General features: G+C 46.8%; 1 protein-coding gene across 1 annotated transcript in view; it reads left to right on the forward strand.

Annotated features, from left to right (window-relative positions):
• Positions 1-3,347: 3,347 nt before the first annotated feature.
• Positions 3,348-22,727, forward strand: part of LOC126537760 (phospholipid-transporting ATPase ABCA3-like) — a 45,819-nt gene continuing 26,439 nt past the window's right edge. The window contains exons 1-6 of the mRNA XM_050184847.3: positions 3,348-4,450; positions 9,853-10,116; positions 12,042-12,345; positions 13,151-13,399; positions 16,054-16,242; positions 19,051-19,235. Of these exons, the coding sequence (XP_050040804.3) occupies positions 3,938-4,450; positions 9,853-10,116; positions 12,042-12,345; positions 13,151-13,399; positions 16,054-16,242; positions 19,051-19,235 (1,704 nt within the window). The 5' untranslated portion in view covers positions 3,348-3,937. The remainder of the gene's footprint in view (positions 4,451-9,852; positions 10,117-12,041; positions 12,346-13,150; positions 13,400-16,053; positions 16,243-19,050; positions 19,236-22,727) is intronic.

Raw genomic sequence — 22,727 nt, forward strand, 5'->3', positions numbered from 1 at the left:
TCGTTATGCGGCACTCCGAAAAGTCAGTCGTCCATCCAGTTTGCAAAAAAGGCAAGGGAATGAAGTCTCCTTCAATCATATTTAAAGCAGGTCATGCGCAAATACCAAAGAGCGTCGACGCTTTCACAAAACGTGACAGAAGCTCCGTGAACACAACGTCGCCACTCGATGCCACGTTACCAAAGCATGGCTGGAGCCCGGATGTTTTCCAACCAAGCGGTGAGGCGCACGCTTCCCGTCTTTCGCGCTAGGTGGCGCTCCGACTTCTGCAAGTGGTCGATTATAACACTACCGTCGTCTGTTTGCAATGAACTCCTAGGTGTTCTCAATGACGGTCCACGTCTTGACGAAGTCGTCGAAGCATATGGTGCCGTCACTGTCGTCGAGGAACCGCGCCGTGAAGTCGGTTAGCAGCTCCGGACCTAGGGTAGGAAAATGCCGCGTCTGTAGTTCTGCGAAAACGATGAAAACATGATGAATCGTTACTTAAAGGAAACAGTGAAGAAGTGACTAGGGGTCAGTATTGAAGAGAGCGATCTTGTTACTGTTTCCGGTGATCGAGTTGCCGACGCCACGACGTAATATTGACACGTGGTGTCAGTATTAGGTTCAAAGATATATATATATATATATATGCCGACAACCTTGTCTAAATATACATTCACACACGTGACACGCGCTAGCTTCTCGACGCGGCCACAAAGTCTGCTAGACTGGGCAGCGTGTGCTGCCCCATCCCTCAGAGATGCGCGATAGAGGAGCCCGGCTGCATACGCGCCTCATGCGTGACGCATTTCGGTGGAGGCAGTACGGAGTGTTGCCACATTCCTTCAATGCTTATCGCGTTAACATCGTCATTCGACGTGAGATCAGTTCGACCGTAATTTCATTATTCTACCAAAAGAGCCTTTTGCTTTTGGAATCGTTCGAAGGACTTGCCGAAGGGCCCCTCGGTAGGGCCCACGCGCAAAGCTTTAAAGCTACAGGGAACGTGGGTGTCTGGCGAGGAAACATTTCAGTGGTTGTCTCTGATGGTCATGTTCTTTTTAAATGTTTTGAATGAATTCGTAGGTGCACACATTTATAACCGTTGCAAACAACGTGTACAAGGGATGAAAAATAAAATCCTTCAAGAACGCAGTTTTATCCGGTATCTCCAAAAGTATTCTGCGTATTAATGTTACTGTTCCTGTGCACAAGAGGCACATACCCACCGTGGGGGACCAACCAGAAATTGGGCGGTTTGCACAAAATGGGTGAAAGAAATTTAGAATTGAAAATACTGGGGAAAGATGTATTTTGCTCGATGTTCAAAGTGGAACAGCCATCATGTACTAGAGTGAATCAAGCCATATATAAATAATTACAACGAATCTACCGTTTTAGGAAGGCAGCCGATTGGTGTGAAAAATAAAGCATTTCATTGTCTGTGCAAGCATTCGGGTGGCTGTACCGTAGCGTAGCAGCTCTAAACAAAAGCAGGGCGTGGACGTTCCCGCCGAGGTCTAGAATTGTTCTCGTCATTTACACAACTTTTGTCAGCAGTAGTGGTGCACGAGATAGAAGCGGACGAAGACGTCATCGGTCTCGTTCCCTCGCGGCCCAGCTGCGCCGAGCGCGCGATCAGAGCACGAAGGCAGCGAATGCTCGCGAACCCGTTCGCCTGATCGTTCTTCACAGACGACCTTCTCCGACGAGCCAACGGTGACCTCGCCAGAGTATGGAGCCTCCCCAGTGTGAGTAGGCCCGATAGAGCATTCCACAATTTCCGTTCGCTTGGCGAGCACTTTACGCGTGTTTTGCCAGAGTGATATAGCGTCAAGCTGGCCGGGATTATGTATGAACGGCCGGGCTTCGGTGCGGACGCCAAGCACGGCGAGTGTGAGCGAAGAGACGGCTGTGTGATCAGGGGCGGAACAGATATAATTCCGATTTTAAGTTGCCAGTGTTGACATGCTAGAATTATAAGACGGTTTTTTGACAAGTACGACAAAATAATCGCTAACCTGCGTTCTTACAATACTAGAAATATGAAAAATTGGACGGTTCCTCCATTTAAACCAATTACCGGACGGAAATGCTATGAAACAGAACGCGATTTTTTTTTTAAGACGCTCACCGAAACGACAGTTCGCGTAACTTTATTTAAAACTTCCAACTATTGTATGCACTGCGGTGTAACATATTATCTTTATAGTGTTCGTACTCCACACTTTGTGATTACTTGAGTTACACTTTGTGTTTGCTTTAGTTACAAAATGAAAATGCTAAGCTAGTGTGCCTTCTCAATATTGATAACCGCATGTGTAATGTATATGAGGCAGAGTGTTATCCGTAAATGTTAAAGTGTGTTAAGACCAAACGCTACGTACACTTGCCAGCAGGCGGAAGCTCGCGCAGCCGCGTCTACGCATGCGTAGATGCTGCAGGACAGGTCGTACGCGTCGAAGCGCGGCGTGAGTACGGATATTTGCCCCACTATTTGGGCAAAGGCGAGGCTTACCGGCGCGAGCTTTCAATTTCCGCCAAGCGTGCGTGTAGTTTGGCCGTTAAAGGCCAACCGAAACTGAGCTTTTTGGGAGCGTTAAAAAGCCCACATTCAGATTACGTAGCTACAGAGCAGCCTCCGCGCAATATTCGTACGTTTGAACAACTAGCGGATGCTTCACGAAAGGCTCACAAAGGTAGACGTGTCTGATAGCAAAAGTGAAAAAAAAAAAAAATTGGAGGACGCTTAAGGTTCCCCTTTAAGAGTGAAACACGATAGCATTTAAAGATCCCTGACTGCTTCTCATGCTTCCAGCCAACTGTAGCTTATATGTAATCGTAACGTTTACAGTGAAACGCTGGCGGCCCAATCTATGCACGAAGGCGACATTTCTGGTAGAAACGCCGCCTCTTTCGTGGGCCAATCTTCTGTTCGTGGGTCGATCTTCTGTTATTGTTTCGCACTTTTCATATTCCAGTCTGAGAAGATTTAACATGAAGGATCGAATGCGCTGTCGGTGTTTTGTTTCATGGGTGTTTTGTTTCGTGACATTTCTGGGATGCCATTCTCAAAGTTCTGAGGAATCATTTTCTGAAGAAGATAGAACAACTTCAGTGCCGATTGGAATATCCGTGGTTCAGGATGATTTTCTTGGCCGCGGACTGCGGCGCGGACGTCTACGCCGATACCGGATTTTCTGCGACGTGGGGCCCTCTACGCTATCGCGTTGAAAACTGCCATTACCACTCGCCGGACACACATCGCGCGGCTTCTCATGCATTCTCAGCTCTCGGCGGTGCGCGACGTGAGACCGGCGGAAAACCGCTGCGTTTCTCGGTGCCAAATGAAGGGGTTAAGCTTGACGCTTACTGTTCGTTCTGCTCGGACTAGTGTAGGTACCGCGGCGTGTTATGCTCACAGCTGCTCGGCAGGAACCCGTGCACGCAACGCGGAAGCCAGAGCGCTGCTCTCTGGCCCTGTCGCCTTCGATGCTTTTGCAGCCAAACGCGCTTCGCGACTCCTGAGGCCTTCTAACCCTCCACGCGCGAGCCGTTCACGCGCCGTCGATGCCAGGGCAGCACGACGGCAGCGCCGACGGAACGAACGCGCCTCGAGTATTCGTGATTAGCCATCGAAATAAAGTAAAATAAATGATGGGCATGATGCGCCAGCAGAAGTTAATTATACTGGCTGCGAGCTGGGGCAGACTATTCAAGCACGCAGAATGTTCAAACCCGCAGGAAGCGCCCGAAAAGGTTAATCGCTTCATTGCTGACGATACGCATCACTTATAAACAAGGTAGCGCTTGCACTAAAGTGGTAGTTTGTTGTGCTTGAAATTTACTGTCGCAGCACAAAGATACAGAAGTGCGTTGGTATTCGAGTGCGGCAAGAGGAGGTCCAAAAGTGAAGCTGTCAGAGGGGACATCCGCAATTTAGCCACAGTTAATGTCCATACTCCTTGTCACTCCCGTACAGAGCTGCAAAAAAAAAAAAGAACGAAAAAAAGAAAGGAGTCGCGTACAGAAATGTCTGCTTCGTGACTTAAGGGGATATGAATTCATACGAGACATTTACTCTACCTCTACTCTTCGAAGCAGACGGCTGAATATTCGCTTGGGAATAACGCGAGTGTATTCCCTGTGCACGATGACGTCCCCCCCCCCCCCCCTCGTCGCAGTGTCCGATGCCGGCGAGCCCAGCCGCACACGCGTCAGGAATGCCCTGCTGTCGGCCAAGCACCTGTACATCATCCTCTGGAAGAACGTGTACGTCAAGAGGCTGTGTCGCCACTACATGGCCACGCTGGTCGAGATCGCCCTCATCGTGGCCCTGCTGCTGGGCATACAGGAGGACTCCGTGGCCCGGGAACCGTTTGTCAGAAGAGGCGACACCTTCTACCAGCCCATGCACACGAACACCTTCTGGAACACCCAGCGTGACCTGTCCTACATTCGGGAGGTAACCGCTGGTTGCGTGCACTTTTTTAATTCGGGAGATTGTCTAGTTCGCCTGGTTCTGTAGCTTATCTAGTTATTTAGACTACCTCGTTTCGGGTGACGGCGCCGGCACCTTCCAGATTTTTTTTTCTTTGTGGTGTTTCCTTTGTTATAGTGCAGTTTTGCTGGCTTTTGTTCGTGTTCTTGGGTGCAGCGGTGGCGTAGAGGTAGAACACCCGCCTCGCGTGCAAGAGGTCCGTGGTTCGAATCCCGGTGCCGCGCAATTTTCTACCAGATTAAAAAAAAATCCGCGTGTTGATAAAATTGCATAAACAGGCCCGGAGTGGGGCCTGATCCCGGTGACCAGCACCGGTAACTCACTCCTTCACCAGAGCAGGATTGGCCACCCTGGTGCAGTACTTGGCCACAACCTCCTATATGAACACAACAATCAAACTCCGGCCCTAAGTCCCCAGCAGCTGTGAAGCAACTGACCACAGCGGCGGTCAGACCTGCGACGCGCAGCAGAGGGTGCTAAGAATCCCTGGCTCTGGAGAGGCCGCCATTGTAATATGAACCCGGCAACGTTTAACGCGAGAACGTTATCTAGTGAGGCGAGTCTAGCAGTGCTATTGGAGGAATTAGAGGGCAGTAAATGGGATATAATAGGGCTCAGTGAAGTTAGGAGGCCAAAAGAAGCATATACAGTGCTAAAAAGCGGGCACGTCCTGTGCTACCGGGGCTTAGCGGAGAGACGACAACTAGGAGTCGCATTCCTGATTAATAAGGATATAGCTGGTAACATACAGGAATTCTATAGCATTAACGGGAGGGTGGCTGCTCTTGGAGTGAAACCTTATAAGAGGTACAAAATGAAGGTTGTACAGGTCTACGCCCCTACATCCAGTCATGATGACTGGGAAGTCGAAAGCTTCTATGAAGACGTGGAATCGGCGATGGGTAGAGTGAAAACAAAATACATTATACTGATGGGCGACTTCAATGCCAAGGTAGGCAAGAAGCAGGCTGGAGACAAGGCAGTGGAGAAATAGCAGGGGAGACTTATTAGTAGAGTTTGCGGAACAGAATATTATGCGGATAATGAATACCTTCTTCCGCAAGCGGGATAGCCGAAAGTGGACGTGGAAGAGCCCCAACGGCGACACTAGAAATGAAATAGACCTCCTACTCTGCGCTAACCCTGGCATCATAAAAGATGTGGACGTGCTCAGCAAGGTGCGCTGCAGTAACCATAGGATGGTAAGAACTCGAATTAGCCTAGACCTGAGGAGGGAACGGAAGAAACTGGTACATAAGAAGCCGAGCAATGGGTTAGCGGTAAGAGAGAAAATAGCGGAATTCCAGATCAAGCTACAGAACAGGTATTCGGCTTTAACTCAGGAAGACGACCTTAGTGTTGAAGCAATGAATGACAGTCTTGTGGGCATCATTAAGGAGTGTGCAATAGAAGTCGGTGGTAGCTCCGCTAGACCGGATACCAGTAAGCGATCGCAGAAGACGAAAGATCTGATCAAGAAACGCCAATGTATGAAAGCCTCTAACCCTACAGCTAGAATAGAACTGGCAAAACCTTCGAAGTTAATCAACAAGCGTAAGACAACTGACATAAGGAAGTATAATATGGATAGAATTGAACAAGCTCTCAGGAACGGAGGAAGCCTAAAAGCAGAGAAGAAGAAACTAGGAATTGGCAAGAATCAGATGTATGCGTTAAGAGACAAAGCCGGCAATATCATTACTAATATGGATGAGACAGTTCAAGTGGCTGAGGAGTTCTACAGACATTTATACAGTACGAGTGAAACCCACGATGATAATGGAAGAGAGAATAGTCTAGAGGAATTCGAAATCTCTCAAGTAACGCCGGAAGAAGTAAGGAAAGCCCTGGGAGCTATGCAAAGGGGGAAGGCAGCTGGGGAGGATCAGGTAACAGCAGATTTGTTGAAGGACGGTGGGCAGATTGTTCTAGAAAAACTGGCCACCCTGTATACACAATGCCTCATGACCTCGAGCGTACCGGAATCTTGGAAGAACGCTAACATAATCCTAATCCATAAGAAAGGGGACGCCAAAGACTTGAAAAATTATAGACCGATCAGCTTACTGTGAGTTGCCTACAAAGTATTTACTAAGGTAATCGCAAATAAAATCAGGAACACCTTAGACTTCTGTCAACCAAAGGACCAGGCAGGATTCCGTAAAGGCTACTCAGCAATAGACCATATTCACACTATCAATCAGGTGACAGAGAAATGTGCAGAATATAACCAACCCTTAAATATAGCCTTCATTGATTACGAAAAAGCGTTTGATTCAGTCGAAACCTCAGCAGTCATGGAGGCATTACGGAATCAGGGTGTAGATGAGCCATATATAAAAATACTGGAAGATATCTACAGCGGCTCCACAGCCACCGTAGTCCTCTATAAAGAAAGCAACAAAATCCCAAAAAGGAAAGGAGTCAGACAGGGAGATAAGATCTCTCCAATGCTATTCACAGCGTGTTTACAGGAGGTATTCAGAGACTTGGAGTGGGAAGAATTGGGGATAAAAGTTGATGGAGAATACCTTAGCAACTTGAGATTCGCTGATATTGCCTTGCTTAGTAAGTCAGGAGACCAATTGCAATGCATGCTCACTGACCTGGAGAGGCAAAGCAGAAGGGTGGGTCTGAAAATTAATCTGCAGAAAACTAAAGTAATGTTTAACAATCTCGGAACAGAACAGCAGTTTACGATAGGTAGCGAGGCACTGGAAGTGGTAAGGGAATACATCTACTTAGGGCAGGTAGCGACCGCGGATCCGGATCATGAGACTGAAATAATCAGAATAAGAATGGGCTGGGGTGCGTTTGGCAGGTATTCTCAGATCATGAAGAGCAGGTTGACATCATCCCTCAAGAGAAAAGTGTATAATAGCTGTGTCTTACCAGTACTCACCTACGGGGCAGAAACCTGGAGGCTTACGAAAAGGGTTCTACTTAAATTGAGGACGACGCAAAGAGCTATGGAAAGAAGAATGATGGGTGTAACGTTAAGGGATAAGAGAAGAGCAGATTGGGTGAGGGAGCAAACGCGAGTTAATGGCATCTTAGTTGAAATCAAGAAAAAGAAATGAGCATGGGCAGGACATCTAATGAGGAGGGAAGATAACCGATGGTCATTAAGGGTTATACTGGATTCCAAGGGAAGGGAAACGTAGCAGGGGGCGGTAGAAAGTTAGGTGGGCGGATGAGATTAAGAAGTTTGCAGGGACGACATGGCCACAATTAGTACATGACCGGGGTTGTTGAAGTATGGGAGAGGCCTTTGCCCTGCAGTGGGCGTAACCAGGCTGATGATGATGATGTTAAGAAATCAGAAATCAAGAAACTCATTAAGAAATCAAGTAACAAAGATACTATGAAATTCAAATTACATAAACCTAGAGATATCTGAACTGGACAGAAGGAAAATACAGCGCATGTTAGACCGTTGTTATGGCCTCAAATGTCATTGCGTGTCGTCACACAGTCATCATGCATTTGCTGTCATACCTTTATCGCGATGACATCGTAGTCATTCCGTCGTCGTCATCCAACAGCTTCGTCATCCAATTCCCATCATACCGTAGGTGTCATGCCATCGTTGTTAAACACTTCACGTCCCACTGTCACCATGCCGTCTTTGCGACACTGTAGCCTTAATACCATCGTGATCATTTGAAAACGCCATACCATTGTCCTTATGTTATGATCGCTCTACCGCATTTGTCGTTCCGGGAAAGACATTCCTTTTTCGACACTCATTCGTTGTCACTGAATCGTCATCATACAGTCGCCGGCATGCCATCATGGTCACGGCCCACCTTGGCGAGTGAGTTTCATAGCTAAGCTGGGTGAATCCCGGAGAAATCGCGTAGATCCGAAGCAATGAGTATCTCGGAATTACTACAGATTCCAAATAAGGGGGTCTTCAACAATGTGACGCGTCGCTACATTGCTCGAATGCTAAACGCATCAGCGTCGACAGCCATCGTCAGATGGGCTCTGCCGCACTTTCTTTTGTTATATTTAAGGCTATACACCCTTTATGTGACTTTGTCGCAAACATTACGGGGGATCGGACAAGAATAGGCACATACAAGTATCACATACACAGTATCACATTGCAGCCAGCAGCAAGCTGTCTATTCAGGCACATACTCTGTGAGCCGTGTGGTTTGATCCTCATGACGGCAGTCAGCACATGCATAGTGTGCCAAATTGACTCTCCTCCATAAACTGCCAGTAACATACAAATCGCGAAGTGCAGGGAAAAATCCAAGAAAGCTAGCTCTTAAAAAAATTAAAAACCGGAATATGCGTGATGTATCCTTAGAATGCAAGTCGCATTAAATGCCTCTGGTAAGAAAGTGAGTTGAGGCTTCCTCTATTCTCTCGAATACCAATCTCTCAGCATCATCCCCTACTCTATTGTCATGATCTGCTTGACCAGAAAAGGAGCGCGGAGTTAAGCAGGCGCATCTGTCACAGACCACTACTGTGATGTTGTACTACCGGACAAGGCTTATGGCGACTACTATTGACCTTAGTTTACCAAGGGACAGTGTAGTGACGAAGGGAACGTGGGCTCAGAGGCTGAAGTGGATCGTAGGAACGCCTAAATGCGTTTTGTCAACCATTCAGCTTGTTGTTCACACTAACGTTTTGTCAACGGGCGCGGGCGTGGCGAATGCCACTACGGCACCTTCGTTACTCGTCAGCCGCCTACTTACTTATCTTTAGCCTGCCTGAACCACTCTATTTTGAGATAGGTAACTTCAGAGCTTACATATGCTTCCACGATGATTTTGCTGAATGAAGGCTTTCACGCAACCTTTCGCTGTTATAGCATTTTTATACTCCTAATCGCAGCTTTCCCTCCCAGAGCTTCTGCCAAAATATCTGGTGTCTGTCGTAGCTGTTAATGCTGCAGTGAACACGAAGCTAAAGGATTTGTCTGGCTGCGGCACTAGAGCACTTGGCTTTCAGGAGCCTCCACTACCTTGACCTTGAGGTTCAGCATTCTATGTTTGAGGAATGGTCGGACCATTGGATGAAAAAGAAAGAATGATACCAGAGAAAGCAATTGGAACATTTTCGTGCCACGTTTAATTGAAAAAAGAAGCACAAATAAAAAGAAATACTCCAGTTGGCCCGAATACACATTGTAGTGCCAATTCCATCCTTCTGAGTGCATCGCGTGCTCACTTTGATCTTATGCCACTCACTTCCACGGAGAGGCAACGACAATATATCATAAGGCCTGACGTGATATATGAAGCGCTCGGCGAATTTGACCAAACTGTCCAGCTTGAGGTGTTTTTGCGCGCCTTTTTCGAACTGCTGCAGCAGGACTTTAGTGATAGACTTTGGTTTTCCAGGTCTACTACTTCGCGGCCAAGAACCATTACATCAACCGGTTGACGCGGGACGCCTTCCACAGGCTGGGCGTCGTCGCCGTGACCGAGGTGCCCACCGAACGCCAGTTATTCAACATGCACGAAAAGGCAATTGCTGAAAACGATACAAAGGCTGTGTCATCGGTGCTGCTCCTCTACACCAGCGTTACCAGCAACGACACCCACTTGCAACCCGCCAGCCTTCACGTCTCGTTCCTCGCTGGCAGGCTCCCATTTGACGTGCAGGTAAGCCAGGAAATGCCGTAGAACTGCCTGCACCAGATCCTAATTGTTGAAGTTTGAGGTCAATCAATCAATCAATCAATCAATCAATCAATCAATCAATCAATCAATCAATCAATCAATCAATCAATCAATCAATCAATCAATCAATCAATCAATCAATCAATCAATCAATCTTATTTCACTATCAGATGGACACTGTAGTAACCGCAAATAAAAATCCATCTATTAGGCTTGACGAGGATTATATTGTTTCACGAAAATGCCTATTTATAAGTACTTAAACAGAACGCGATCGGTGCAGGCACAACAGCAGACAAGGTGGCGCGGAAAAACTCTTCCCCACGTTCGTATTGTCTGACACGATGCGTTGGTATCCTTCTGTTTCCGAGCAATATACCCCATTGCCAATGTCACTATACCGCGTGGCTGGTCAGGATGCAACTTCAGGGGCAAGGTTATATCGTTAGAGTCGACAGACGTGAACGATACCACTCTGTGGGCGCGCAGATGGCGCCGTAGTTTTGATCGGGGCAATCTCGTATTTAGGCGACTGTGGTTACCTGGCGCGAAAACGTGGTATAGGGGCCATTATAGCGTGGTGAGAGCTCCTCTGAGACCGACTCTTCGAGAGGGTTAATCGTCGAAGCGCTCGGGAACCATGAGAGTAATGGATGATCCTGTAGGGGCAGTCGTAACAAACTACTGTGATGCCTGAGACGACATTTATGGGATTGGTTATAAATGATTGGTTATATTGCAACGAGATAGCTGATTGGGGAGGGCGGTGGTAGGGGTTGGGGCGCACGCAACGGTTTAGGTGTCATGATGAGAATAAATGAAGCTGACCTGGCTCATTAGAACATTTCAACGCAATTTATGCCTTTTACGACAGTTGCAAAACGCCTGAACATGAACCCTAACTTACTTTTTGTGTGGATAATTCAAGGACACAAAATCGACACAAGTTTCAACTTGCAACTTACTTACGTTTTGCAAAACAATCGTGATAAATATAATACTGTCATCAACACCTTGAGTCTCAGCTGACGCACTAACAAAGGACAGCAACGACATAAAAGCTTAACGGCCCTGCAAGAATGCGCCAATCTACGGTAAGATAAACCCCTAGCAAGAGCATCAGATCAATGTTGTAGCCAACATGGCTTGAACAGTTAACTTCATAGCAAAGGGACGCTTAACGTGATGCTTAGACACATCTATTTAAAAATGCTTCTTCAGAGATTCACGCAAAGCTTGAGCTGTAATTAGCGGTTCAGTACTTATGTGCTAACTTTAACATGACGTCACGCTGGTCAATAGAACTTTTACATGTAGATTCGCCGACACAATTTAACAGCCTTCGCTCATATCGTACAGAGGCCGCGCACCTGTAGAGACAATAATAATTGTGAGGTTTTTCGTGCCAAAACGAGGATTTGATCACCAGGCACGCCGTTGCGGGCGACTCTGGATTAATTTGAACCACCTGGGGTTCCTAAACATGCACCCAATGCACACTACAAGGGCGTTTTTTTTTTTGCATTTCGCACCCATCGAATTGTGGCCAGCGCGACCGGGATTTGAACACGAGCCCTCGGGCTTAGGAGCGCAACGCCAAAGCACCTACGTCACCACGGCGGCTCCGTAGAGACGTTGCGTACAAATGTGAAAGTGCTTGTGTTAGTTCTTTTCCGTAGGAAGGTTTGTGAGTGGTGTACCCAAAGTTAACGGATGCAAACCGCCGTGCGTAGAAAGCAACCCGAACCGCTTGACATGGAGTTTCGGCTCTTGCGTACGCTTATCCGCGTGGGCGCACGCTATGTGTTTCCGCATGTGTCTGCGCAATAACAATAGGTGACCAGCTCGACCAGCTTGGACACCGATATCTCCTCCTCACTCGCATCTCCGCGTTATGCCATACGAAGGTGAACTACCGGCAGCGCCTGCTCTCTGAGCGCGAGGGTCCCTCAGCGGAGGAGCGGTTCCCCGAGATGCACACCCTTCTGCCCATCATGGGAGCGCTGCAGCAGCGCCACCTGGAGATGCAGGCCGAGATCGTCGGGCACAAGGATCCGCTGAAGGAGGTCACGCTGGTGAGGTTCCCGTTTCCCGCGCACATTGAGCACCACGACCAGAAGAACTACGCCCTGGTGCTGACACGTTTCTGCATCGGCATGCTTGTGCCCTTCTGCCTTTTCGTCGCCAGGCTGGCCGACGAAAAGGCCACCGGTGAGAGTCCAGGAGAATTTAGAGTTCGCGCTCATTGTTTTGCACTTGTAGGCATTTCGCTATGCTACTTGCACTCGCTTGGCCAGCATGCCGTTACACAATTAAAGATGGAAAGAAAAGAGGACAGTTGCTAATTTCACCCCTGTGTTAATGTTGCAGCAGACTGCGGGTATCCGAAGAGCTGTAGCACAGCTGCTGGAACCAATGCAACTACGATAAACTTCATTATAACGACTTATACGTGTGCTGGTCAGTCACTCTTACGTTAAAACTTTAGAAAGGGGACTTATTTTATTTGTTTCATTTAATTTTTTTCTCTGTTTATCAGTCGCTCGCAACCTGGTTGGCGATTCGGCGCGACAGATAAAAATGAAAAAGAAAGGGAAGTAATATCAAGTATTCTAAACTACGACCGCAAGGTTTCAACAACGCGACACATAATTCAAAATAATTCATGCTAACCTTGACATCTTGCTATGCGAATGTATAGAAGACGCTGAAAACAATATGCCTTCGGCTGCCTTTTGAGGGGTTACAATGAAAAATGTCATTCACGTTATTTAATATGTTAGTCAGCTCTTGGTGGCATTTCTCCTTTCCAAAGCGCAATTTTGATCACATGGGTGTGTGCCTGTGCTGCATCTATAGTTTGTATTCTGCTACTTTACGCCCCGTGGTTCTTTCCTTTTTTTTTTCTTTTACACACGACGTGATATAAGCAAGTCAACCGGACGTGATTTCCCCTCATCTCGTGTGTGCACGGCTTCACAGAGATTTCCATGCATGCCCCTCCCCCCTTTTGCAGGCGTCAAAGAGATGCTGCGTGTGGTGGGCGTGAACGACTGGGTCTACTGGGCGAGCCACTACCTCAGCTCCTTCTTCATGCACCTGATTGTCGTGACGCTGATGTTGCTGTTTATGTGCGTCAAGCGCAACCATGAAGGGCGCGCCTTCATACAGTTCAGCGACCCCTTGCTCCTGTTCGTCATACTGATGTTCTTCTGCAGCCAGTGCCAAGTGCACGGAATGTTCCTGTCCTTGTTCTTCGCGAACCGTAAGTGACGTGCACGCGTGGTTATACGCGCTGCGTCGTTGGATTTCCCCGTTGATTTAAATATGCGATGCGAGTTCTTAGTTTGAAGGAACAAGAAATCGATATCGATCCGTATGTGTACTCTGTGCTATTGATCTTTCTTTTTGTCGTGTAGCATTTTCAGGTACCTTTGCGCTTTCGTGGAGGTTGGCGCTTTTTTTTAGCTTTCGTACAGATATTTTTGTGCTTTCTCACTGCCACCCGCCTTTTGAATGCGTGACTGGTTTATGTAGTCACTAATTTCCCCATTACTTGCATATGTACAACATTTCTCTGTGTGATAAATCTGTCATTTAAAAAGAAGTCCTCGCCTGACTTTTTGCTTCACCTTTTGGAGTGGTTTTCTATAAATATTATTTATTTTCTTTTTTTTTTGTGAATAATTAGTACCGGCTGGCATGGTTGCTTCTTCCGGCCTACTCAAGCACTAACATACATAGGTGGGAAGGCAATACAAGTGAGCAACGACTAGCTACAAAGTTTGATATTAATTATTATTGGTACCATGCTTCGCAACCGTTCGTATTTATTTATTTTTTTTCGATTGAATGTAAACTCTGTGCCTGATGACAATAAGTCGGTAGGGCGGAGCAGATTATCTGCAACCTAATTACGTGGTCTGCATCAGTTCTTGCGAGCTGTGAAGTCGTTTGAACACGTGCTGTATTTCCGTTTGTTTCTTCCAGCTTTAAAAAAAAAATGACAGGTGCTAACGAGGTTTCAGTGTTAGTTTTATTTTTGGTGACACGAATGTGACTCAACGTCATTCGCAAGTGTCACGTAGACTGCAGCTTGCAGGGAATGAAAGTTCGTTATGAAGCCAACTCGAGACGTAGGTTATCTTTCCTTCGTAGTTGAACCAATGCAGCAGATGTAGGCGTCTGAGTCATGTAGGTTTTATTAGGTGGCATCTCTGTAGCACCGACTATCTCGCATTGCGTGTCATGCATTGTCCCATGTTCGATTAATGAGTGCACAGAACATCGTCATTTGTCACCAGGTATAGAATGCTGGTTCTCGTCGCACATCAGTACGCTCGCCTTCAGGTGGAGGCAAACTTTAAGTGTTACTCCAACTTGCTTCCACTGTGTTTCTGGTGCAAAAACCTGGGCCTTCAGTGCGATTTCTATGGGACAGACATATTCTGTGGGCGCCACATTGCGGGAAGCTGTAAGTAAACTGAGTGGTGAATTCACATTTGACTCCAATAGAGCGACAGGCGATTTCGGTCCGTGTTGACTACACAAAAGTGTTGGTTGCTTTTAATGGACAAAATCACCTGGTCCCGACCCAATACGCCATTTCAGCGCACTATAGCTAAGTGATGCTGATGGTCATCATTACTTACTTCAAACTGTATTTCTTTTGTTTGAATTGTTCCTAGAAGTCCTGATTATTATTTGTGAATGAAAGCGTCAGAGTGTAGAAAAGAAACGTGACTCTTTGTGCAAATCTTTAACAGAAAAAAAAAACATATTGTAATGAAAAAAAAGCAGGTTTGAACCCAAATGGCTGGCTACAACAATCTCTTCAGCATGTTTTCAGATATAGCAACAAATGAAGGCGTAATTGGAGACTCCTCTAGAGATGCAACGGTGGCGACGCATTGAACTTGGCCAGTGCTCTCGGACAATTTTTCTAAGGATACATAACTTTACGTTGCTCAAGAAAAGTAACTGAAACGTCGCTGAAACTTCGAAAAGTCAGATTTTTTTTTTTTAGGTGACTAACAACTTTCATTTCATTTCATTTCATTTCATTTCATTTTATTTCCTTAAAGGCCCCATTGAAGGGGTATTACATAAGGGGTGGGTACATACATACATAAAAAAATTGAAGGCCAGATTTTTATTGCAGGGTAAGATAATTTGTTACGGTGTTTAAAAATGTGCTAGGACAGGTTATGACTGTGATTTCGTTGGAAAGGCCGTTCCAGTCTGTTGCTGCACTTTCTTATTTCAGCGACTTCCTCGTTAACCAACGTTGCTCCAGACGCGCTGCGTGACTGTTGAACTGTTTCTAGAGGGTGGCCGTACAAGCCAAATCTTACCGAAAGTTCTCCTTCGCTGGGGTTGTGGCTATTGTGGCGCTATATACTAGAGCAGCAACTGCTTCGGAGTAAAGAAATAGCGACACTAAACGTGCATCTTACGTACTTCCTGTGCAGCGTCTTCCGCGTTCCAAGTGGAATTGCGTAAGTGAGTAGGCGCAACTTGACAACCGCGTGATGCGCGTTTCGGCAGCGGGCACTGTAGGCACGTTGGTGCGCGAGAGAAACGCCATTGTGGTGCTTCAAATATATCGCTCCGATTCGTTTCTCTGTTAGGTAGTGTGACGAGCCATATTATGACTCGTCATACCGCCTAATAGTGAAACGAATCGGTGTGGCCTTGGCACGCGGAACACGTCATGTATACGCGTGTGCGTCGCTGTGTGTCGTGACGTCATCTCGCAATGCCCGCCCTGCCTTGGCAGCTCGTGCGAAAAGCTCTAATAACCTAATACATCGTCGTCGTTGACGCAGGGGCACGATTTGTGTCACGCCGTTTGAACCACAGATACGTCGGTTGTGCTCGAAGAGAAATAACTTTGCGCACGCGCTCGCAACAACGCAGCGCAGTCTGCCGTCGCGGGCGCGCTTCTCTATTGGACATGCAGCTGTGTGATGCCGTTCCTGTTCCTGGAGCACGCTGGAGGACTGGGCTACTACTACATCGCCCGCAGGAACAAGTTGTACACGGCTATCTTTCCCGGCATGAGCCTCCACTGGAGCTTTCGAGTGCTGGAGCGCTTCGAGAAGTTCGGTAAGGTCTCGTTACGGGGCTGGGGTTCCACTACAGTTAGGGATAGGCCAACGCTCTTAAATTCTACTAACGTTACCATAGTCTGCCGTAAGGGACCAAGAGTTGCGCCACTGGTTTCCGCGCGCCGCTCACGCCGCCTCCAGCAATTCTAGCCCCGCTATTCGCCGCGCGACATCACGGGGTCAGAACTGGCTCCACTGCGTTGCGGAGAAGCCAATGGTCCGAAGGAAATGGCCGACCAAGCGCAGTTGACAGCGGCATTGTTATTATTCTTGTTGCTTTTACTCGATGTTGCTGGTATAAAGGTATGCGTTCGTAGGTTTCTGGTCGTTAAATTGCGGAATGAACGTCGCACGACGTACTGACACATCTTGTAGTATGATGGCGTGTAAACAAAAAGTTCATTTCTTTATGTATGGCACTGCAGAAGTGGCAACATTCATTGCACACCATGGAACTTTACTCGTACAGTAAAGACTTAAGGCATGCAGCCTTCTTCAGCGTGTGTGTTGCGTATGAGACCCATAGCACGGATTAATTTGTCCGTGACGTGTAAAACGCGACAAGGACCGGTATAGTAAAATTGTTAGAATCAACATGGTTGCGGAAAGGGGAGGGGGAGTTGGCTGCAAGCAATGTGTGAGTGCATGCGATTACTCGCGTTATTCGCCTGGATTGTATTTACTATTATATCTACACAGGGAATGTGGGACGTAACAGCGCTATTCTTGGAAAACGCGCATTCACTTCTTTCAGATGTCGCCAGCCGTGATCCCATGCATGCCTAATAAGAATTATAGCCAATAGCGACAGCGTAGCATTCAATTTGACTCTTTGCATAGAAAATGGAAAGGCTTCCAGTGGTTGTCACTATGCGCCGTCGTACGTGTTTGTCATACGCTGCATTTTCCGTGATCATTAGATAAAAAGACACGCAACTGTAAAATACAGGTTCGTAAGCATGAGTTGAGCGATCAACTTGCACTCGCAAAATAATAAAGAATGAAAATAAAGCGAGAAATAAAAGGGCTGTAGGTACTGCCGCGCGAGCGGGCCGCGTACGCGGAGTGGATTTCTAGCCCAACATAGGGCGTACTTTAATGCAACTCAGGCTCCTCCTAAACGGAGGAGCCTTGCATACAATGACGTTTTGTTAGCAAGTAGAAAGACAATGCATGGGCCCTATAACGTAAAACTATTCCAATATGTTTCTATTCCAATCTCCTGACGTCAAATTTGCGTAACCACCAACGCAAGCACTGGGCGGTCACCCGCAGGGTTGTCTGAACAGACCACTCAAACGCTCTCCTCGTTCATAGGAGGTCACTTTTGTTTGCTTGAAAAACGAATAACATTGCCTACACTGAGCGGCTTGTCGTATCTGATTGGCTGACAAGAGGCGAGGAGAACGCTCAAGTGGAGAGGGATTCGATGGGGCCGAGCCACTGCACTGAAAGTCGATAACCGGATGAAGAGGGTGGTGCCGGCGTCTACGATTGGTCGGCTTGCCCTTTCTTAGCTTGCGGTGGCTGGTCGAAAATCGCGGCGGCGTGCAACGGAAGCTCAAGAATGACGTAAAACAGACCCTCAGCAAAGAAGAGTTGGCAGAATGAGGGGGCAAACGTGCCGAAAGTGCTCGAAAACGTTACACGGCCACGCAAGAGGTATTACTATACGCAAATACACCCATGCTCTCCGGCAGGTGCGAGTAGCCAGCGTCTGAGCGATCGGCGGCAGCTATCTTTTATTCCTTTCGGAACGGGGCAGACTGCGGCTATTCCGAAGAAAATTCAGTTTTGTTCGGCATATTAATGCATCTTTATCGCGTACACGTCACTTTGCCGCGGTGACTTCTTGCGGTTTTGTGACGTCGCGTGACAGGCAGGTGAAGTGGGTGCAGCCCTAAAACTTTTGACCAATAGCCGAGTGCTAATCGCGAAAAGGGGTCGAATCAGAAATAACTATTTTTCTTTTTTCTGTCAAATCATGCATAATCAGTGTGTACACATCATATTAGATGGGGAGGTATGGCGGTTTTCGTGACGTCGCGTGACAGACAGGTGAAGTAGGGGTGGTCGAAAAAAGTTTTTGACCAATCGTGGAGGGCTGATAGCAGAATTGGAATAGAAAAGTTTGGAATAGTTTTACGGTATAGCGCCCCATTTCTCCGCAAAGTTCGGGAATTATGTCGAAACTGGTGTTATCCTTAGAATTTGAAATCCACGGCAAGAATGTGTAAATTATAATATGGGTCATGATGTAATTAGTTAAAAAGATAATTTGTAAATTTGGTTATTTACTTGATTTTGCATTTCAATTTTTGTGCAAGCAGTGTCCGCCTCTGCGAGTAAACCAGCTCATGAACTAGAATTGTGATATCTCCCACAGGCAACCTCTAAAGATTTTTGAACGTGTTCGCTGAAACACCCTGTATATGAAGCCACTGAGATCGGCTTACGCTGCGCCGAAAGAACCTATACTCTGAGGGAGTCAAATTGCACACCCCAGGAGTGTAGCCAGAAATTGACCGATGACATGAAGGGTGAAGGACGAAAGAGGGAGCCTTGACAGGTCGCATACTAACACTTCTTTCGCGGGAGAGGCCACATGCACGGTGTCCTCTTGCTTCGCCACCGGAACACCGCATATGACGGAACTAACAGCTCAGGATCGGTTTCAACACTTTTACGAACGTGCTTGCGTAGTGGACACGGAGCAGCAAGACAGAGGCAGCGAAAGCTAATTTCCTGCCCACACAGTGCTTTCCTGTTTCTTGATTAAGGCGCGATGCTCTTCGTGTTGTTGCAGTGCCGAACGGAGCCAACTGGCTGAACTTCTACGACCGCTCCGCCACGCCTGACAACGTGACGCTCGCGGAGATCGTCTTCGTGGGGTTCCTGTTCGACTGCTTTCTCGGCATTCTAATATGGTACCTCGACAACGTGATTTCGCTCGGCCCGGGCATTCCAAAGTCCTACCTGTTCCCGTTTAAGGTGAGCGCTGCATTTGTACAGAGCGAATATGAAGGAATAAGAAGGAGCTTTACGAGCAAATTAGTCTGCTCAAGGAATGAAGTGAATCGGATGTAAGGAATGAAGCGAATTAAGTGAAATGAGCCACAGAATGAAACGCGTCACTTTAGGACTAGTTAGGCGCAAATACTTTAGCTTGCCCGATACAGTCAAACGCCCTTATAAGGAAGTGCTTGGGGCCTTCGAAATCATTGGTTATGCAGGTCACTTCGTTGTGAAGGTCGCGTACCACACAGCTCGCAATAAAACCGGGACAGAGATTTATTCCTTAGTTATAAAGGTCATTTGGTTGTAGAGGTGCTCGACTGTATACAATTGGTGTGGCATCGGCGTAATTTTGGCTTGTACGCTTAGGTCACAGAGTCCGCATCACATTTAGTGAGCAGATTTGTAGCGGCACTACATGGCTTTCCATTAATTGCACATACGGGGTGTTCTGCATTGAAATTCCACTGCCGCATTTCATTCCGTCTGTATAGTAAAATGTGCCGCCCCAGCGGGATAACGTAAAGCTATTCCATTCTGACTCTAGTCGACGCGTTTAAGGCAGGCTGAATTCCACGAAAGACTTATTGGCTTAATATGCGAAAAGTTGCTTCAACGAATAATAAAGCGGAATAATCCTTCACGGAATGATTGAAGGAAGGATCATAGAAAAGAAAAAAATTATCTGTTCCGTAGTACACAAAACGGCCCATGTCTTAAGAACATGGGGTGTAGATATGCTTTGGTGTAAATGCACAATTTTTTTTTCATGCCACGAGTTCCAAACGCTTGCTTGCGTTAGTTAAAAAAAACAGTTGTTAGAATAAGGCCTTGCTCAATACAATCATGTCAAGCAATTCGTATCATGTTCTGTCAAAGTAGTTTACAAAATACAATTGACTTGCGCAAAAGTGAATATCGGACAAATAGGAATATGTGTTAACGGAAGCTTCAGGGAGCACTGCGAGTCTTTAAAAGCAATATCTAACTTGGCCAAGTTAGAATTAAATTTAATTTAATTCTAACTTGGCCCTGGCTTCACATTGTAACAAATTCGACTGCACACCCGACAGAATTTAGCAGGTGCACAATTTTTGTACACGAGCAGAGACAAAACTACATGTGAACATGTTTTCACTGAGAAGAACAAAGGCGCTTGCGTCAGCCAGGAATCGCTATGCTTGCTTGATGTGGAAATGTGCCTATATTGATAAATCACTTCAGCCAGCGTGTGCTACTTTCAGTGTCGGTGACGTGTGGTTTTACTTGCCTTTTCGCTACGTTGTGGCATACACTTCTTTTCCGCTTCTCTATACGTGCGTGCATTTTGGGTAGATGCGAATATATTTGTCAACTGTGAGGCAGCGCTCATGCCGTGCACTCCTTCTTCGTCCTCGATATTAGCGCTGAGTTGTCTTGTTACCGCGATTCTATTCCATTTGCTTGACGTCAAATTTACGTAATCATCAGCGCAAGCGTGGGCAGGAACCCGCGATGCATTTTTCTTTAGCAGCCCAATAAAACGGTCTCCTCGCTTTCAGGGGTCCCTCTTGTTTGTTTTTAAGACAGATATGATCGCCTACCGTGACAGCTTTTTCTTGTCTAACCGAGTGACTAGAGTCGATGAGCGCGCAGAAGTGGAGAGGGTCTCGGCTGGGCGGAGCCAGCGGAGCGAAAGTAGGCCAATGGGAGAGGAGGGTTTGAGACGGTGGTCCCTAGTTGTGCAAGCGGCGTTGACGTCATCTCAGAGGAGAGACAGGGATGAGGAGCATGGTGCCGGCGTGTCCCATTGGTCCGCCACCCCTTGCTCAGCTAGCCATGGCTTCTCAACGATCACGGCGGCGTTGAAAAGGGCGCAAAAGTGCTACCAAAACTGAACCTGAGAGAAAGAGTTCGAAGAGCGGCGTCGTCCACCTGCCGAAGAGACTCGTTAACGTTATGCTTCCAAGAGGGCTGCGGAGCTGCAGCAAAAACCGCAAAATGACAGCCACTGTGGAAACGGCTGATAGGCTCTACGAGTTGTGCTTACTTTTGTCCGTAGCGGTGCGAGATAGATTGATGTCTCGGCTACCAAGGCGCTTACTTGCGACCAAGAAGTATTTGTGCTGCGATCAAGTAGGAAACCACGCAAAAGTTGAACTAGGTGAACAAACATCATTTTACGGATGCTCTTTGGCCGCCGGAATAATCTAAATAAGTGCATGGTATTTCACGCAGAATATACTCGAATTGTCACTTGATGCTCCGTTTGCATATTCCTTTTATTTTACGCAAAGAGTAGTCATACAAACGACGGGGGGCAGTGAAATGAAAGCAGCAGCTCGCCTTATTGAATAGTTTCGTGGTAGGCGAAGCATGGGAGTTTAAATTGAGTCTTCACGTGTTCTGCATAACCGTAATAATATAATCGCTGCGCACTGGAAGGTTCTGCTGGCCCGCTTTACGTGTTTCAAATGTTCTAAACGTGCACGTCTGTATGGATACACCTATGCCCTTAATTAAGGGCGAGCGAGGTCAATCGCCTCATCACTGTTGTTTCATATTGCTATGATGCGTGGCAATTAAAAAAATTCATATTACCCCACAGGCCCCAAAGGAACACTCAGTAGTGGGTGCGGGACTACGAATAGAGAACAAAAATGAAGTACCCCCCACCCCGTAAAAAAAAAAAGAAAAACGAGAAACATTTAGATATCGGAAGTACGAAATCGTTCACACAAGCAATGAAAAATATTATACAGTGGAAGAAACAAGAACAGCGTGCGCAAGCGCATAACAAACTACACAGATTTAAGGATCGGTATATAATATCAAAATAACATGTGAAGTTGAAATTTAACAGAATAACATATCGATGCAATATGGTTAGAAAGATTGCTCCATAGTATTCATCGATAACCTGCGCATCGCACACAATGCCATCGAATCCACAAATTAAGTCGTCGCTACCGCTCGGAAGCTTCACCGTATTCACTCATCACATTCATCACCGTATTCAGTGGAAGAAAATACGTATTCGGTCAAAATCCGTTCTCACAATGGCGGTCTGGTAATGACAGAAAGATCACTGGGCAGCCATATAATTTTTTTTCGGAACGTTCCTCCCTTCATTATCAGGCTACTAATAGAGTTTCGCCGTTTGTTCGGCATAACAATTATTAATTCATTAGTGTGTACACGTCACTTTGACGTCGTCAGTCAAAAAAGCTTTAACCAATAGTGAGGGTTTGATGTTAACGAAGGCACGGAACCGTAAGAAATTTTGCTTGGGTTCGGCATAACCCTGCATAAGCGGTGTGTACGCGTCTTCCTGAGATGAGAAATTTTCGCGCTTTTGAGACGTGTCGGCTTAGAACTGGGCGTGGTCCGAAAACTTCTGACCAATCGCGGAGGGCTTATGAAGGAAATGGATAGAATCAAAATGATAGCATTGTTACGTCACTTCACGGCGGTCCCGCTCTGGCGATG

The sequence above is a fragment of the Dermacentor andersoni genome, chromosome 4 (genome assembly GCF_023375885.2).
Source record: "Dermacentor andersoni chromosome 4, qqDerAnde1_hic_scaffold, whole genome shotgun sequence".
NCBI lineage: Eukaryota > Metazoa > Arthropoda > Arachnida > Ixodida > Ixodidae > Dermacentor > Dermacentor andersoni.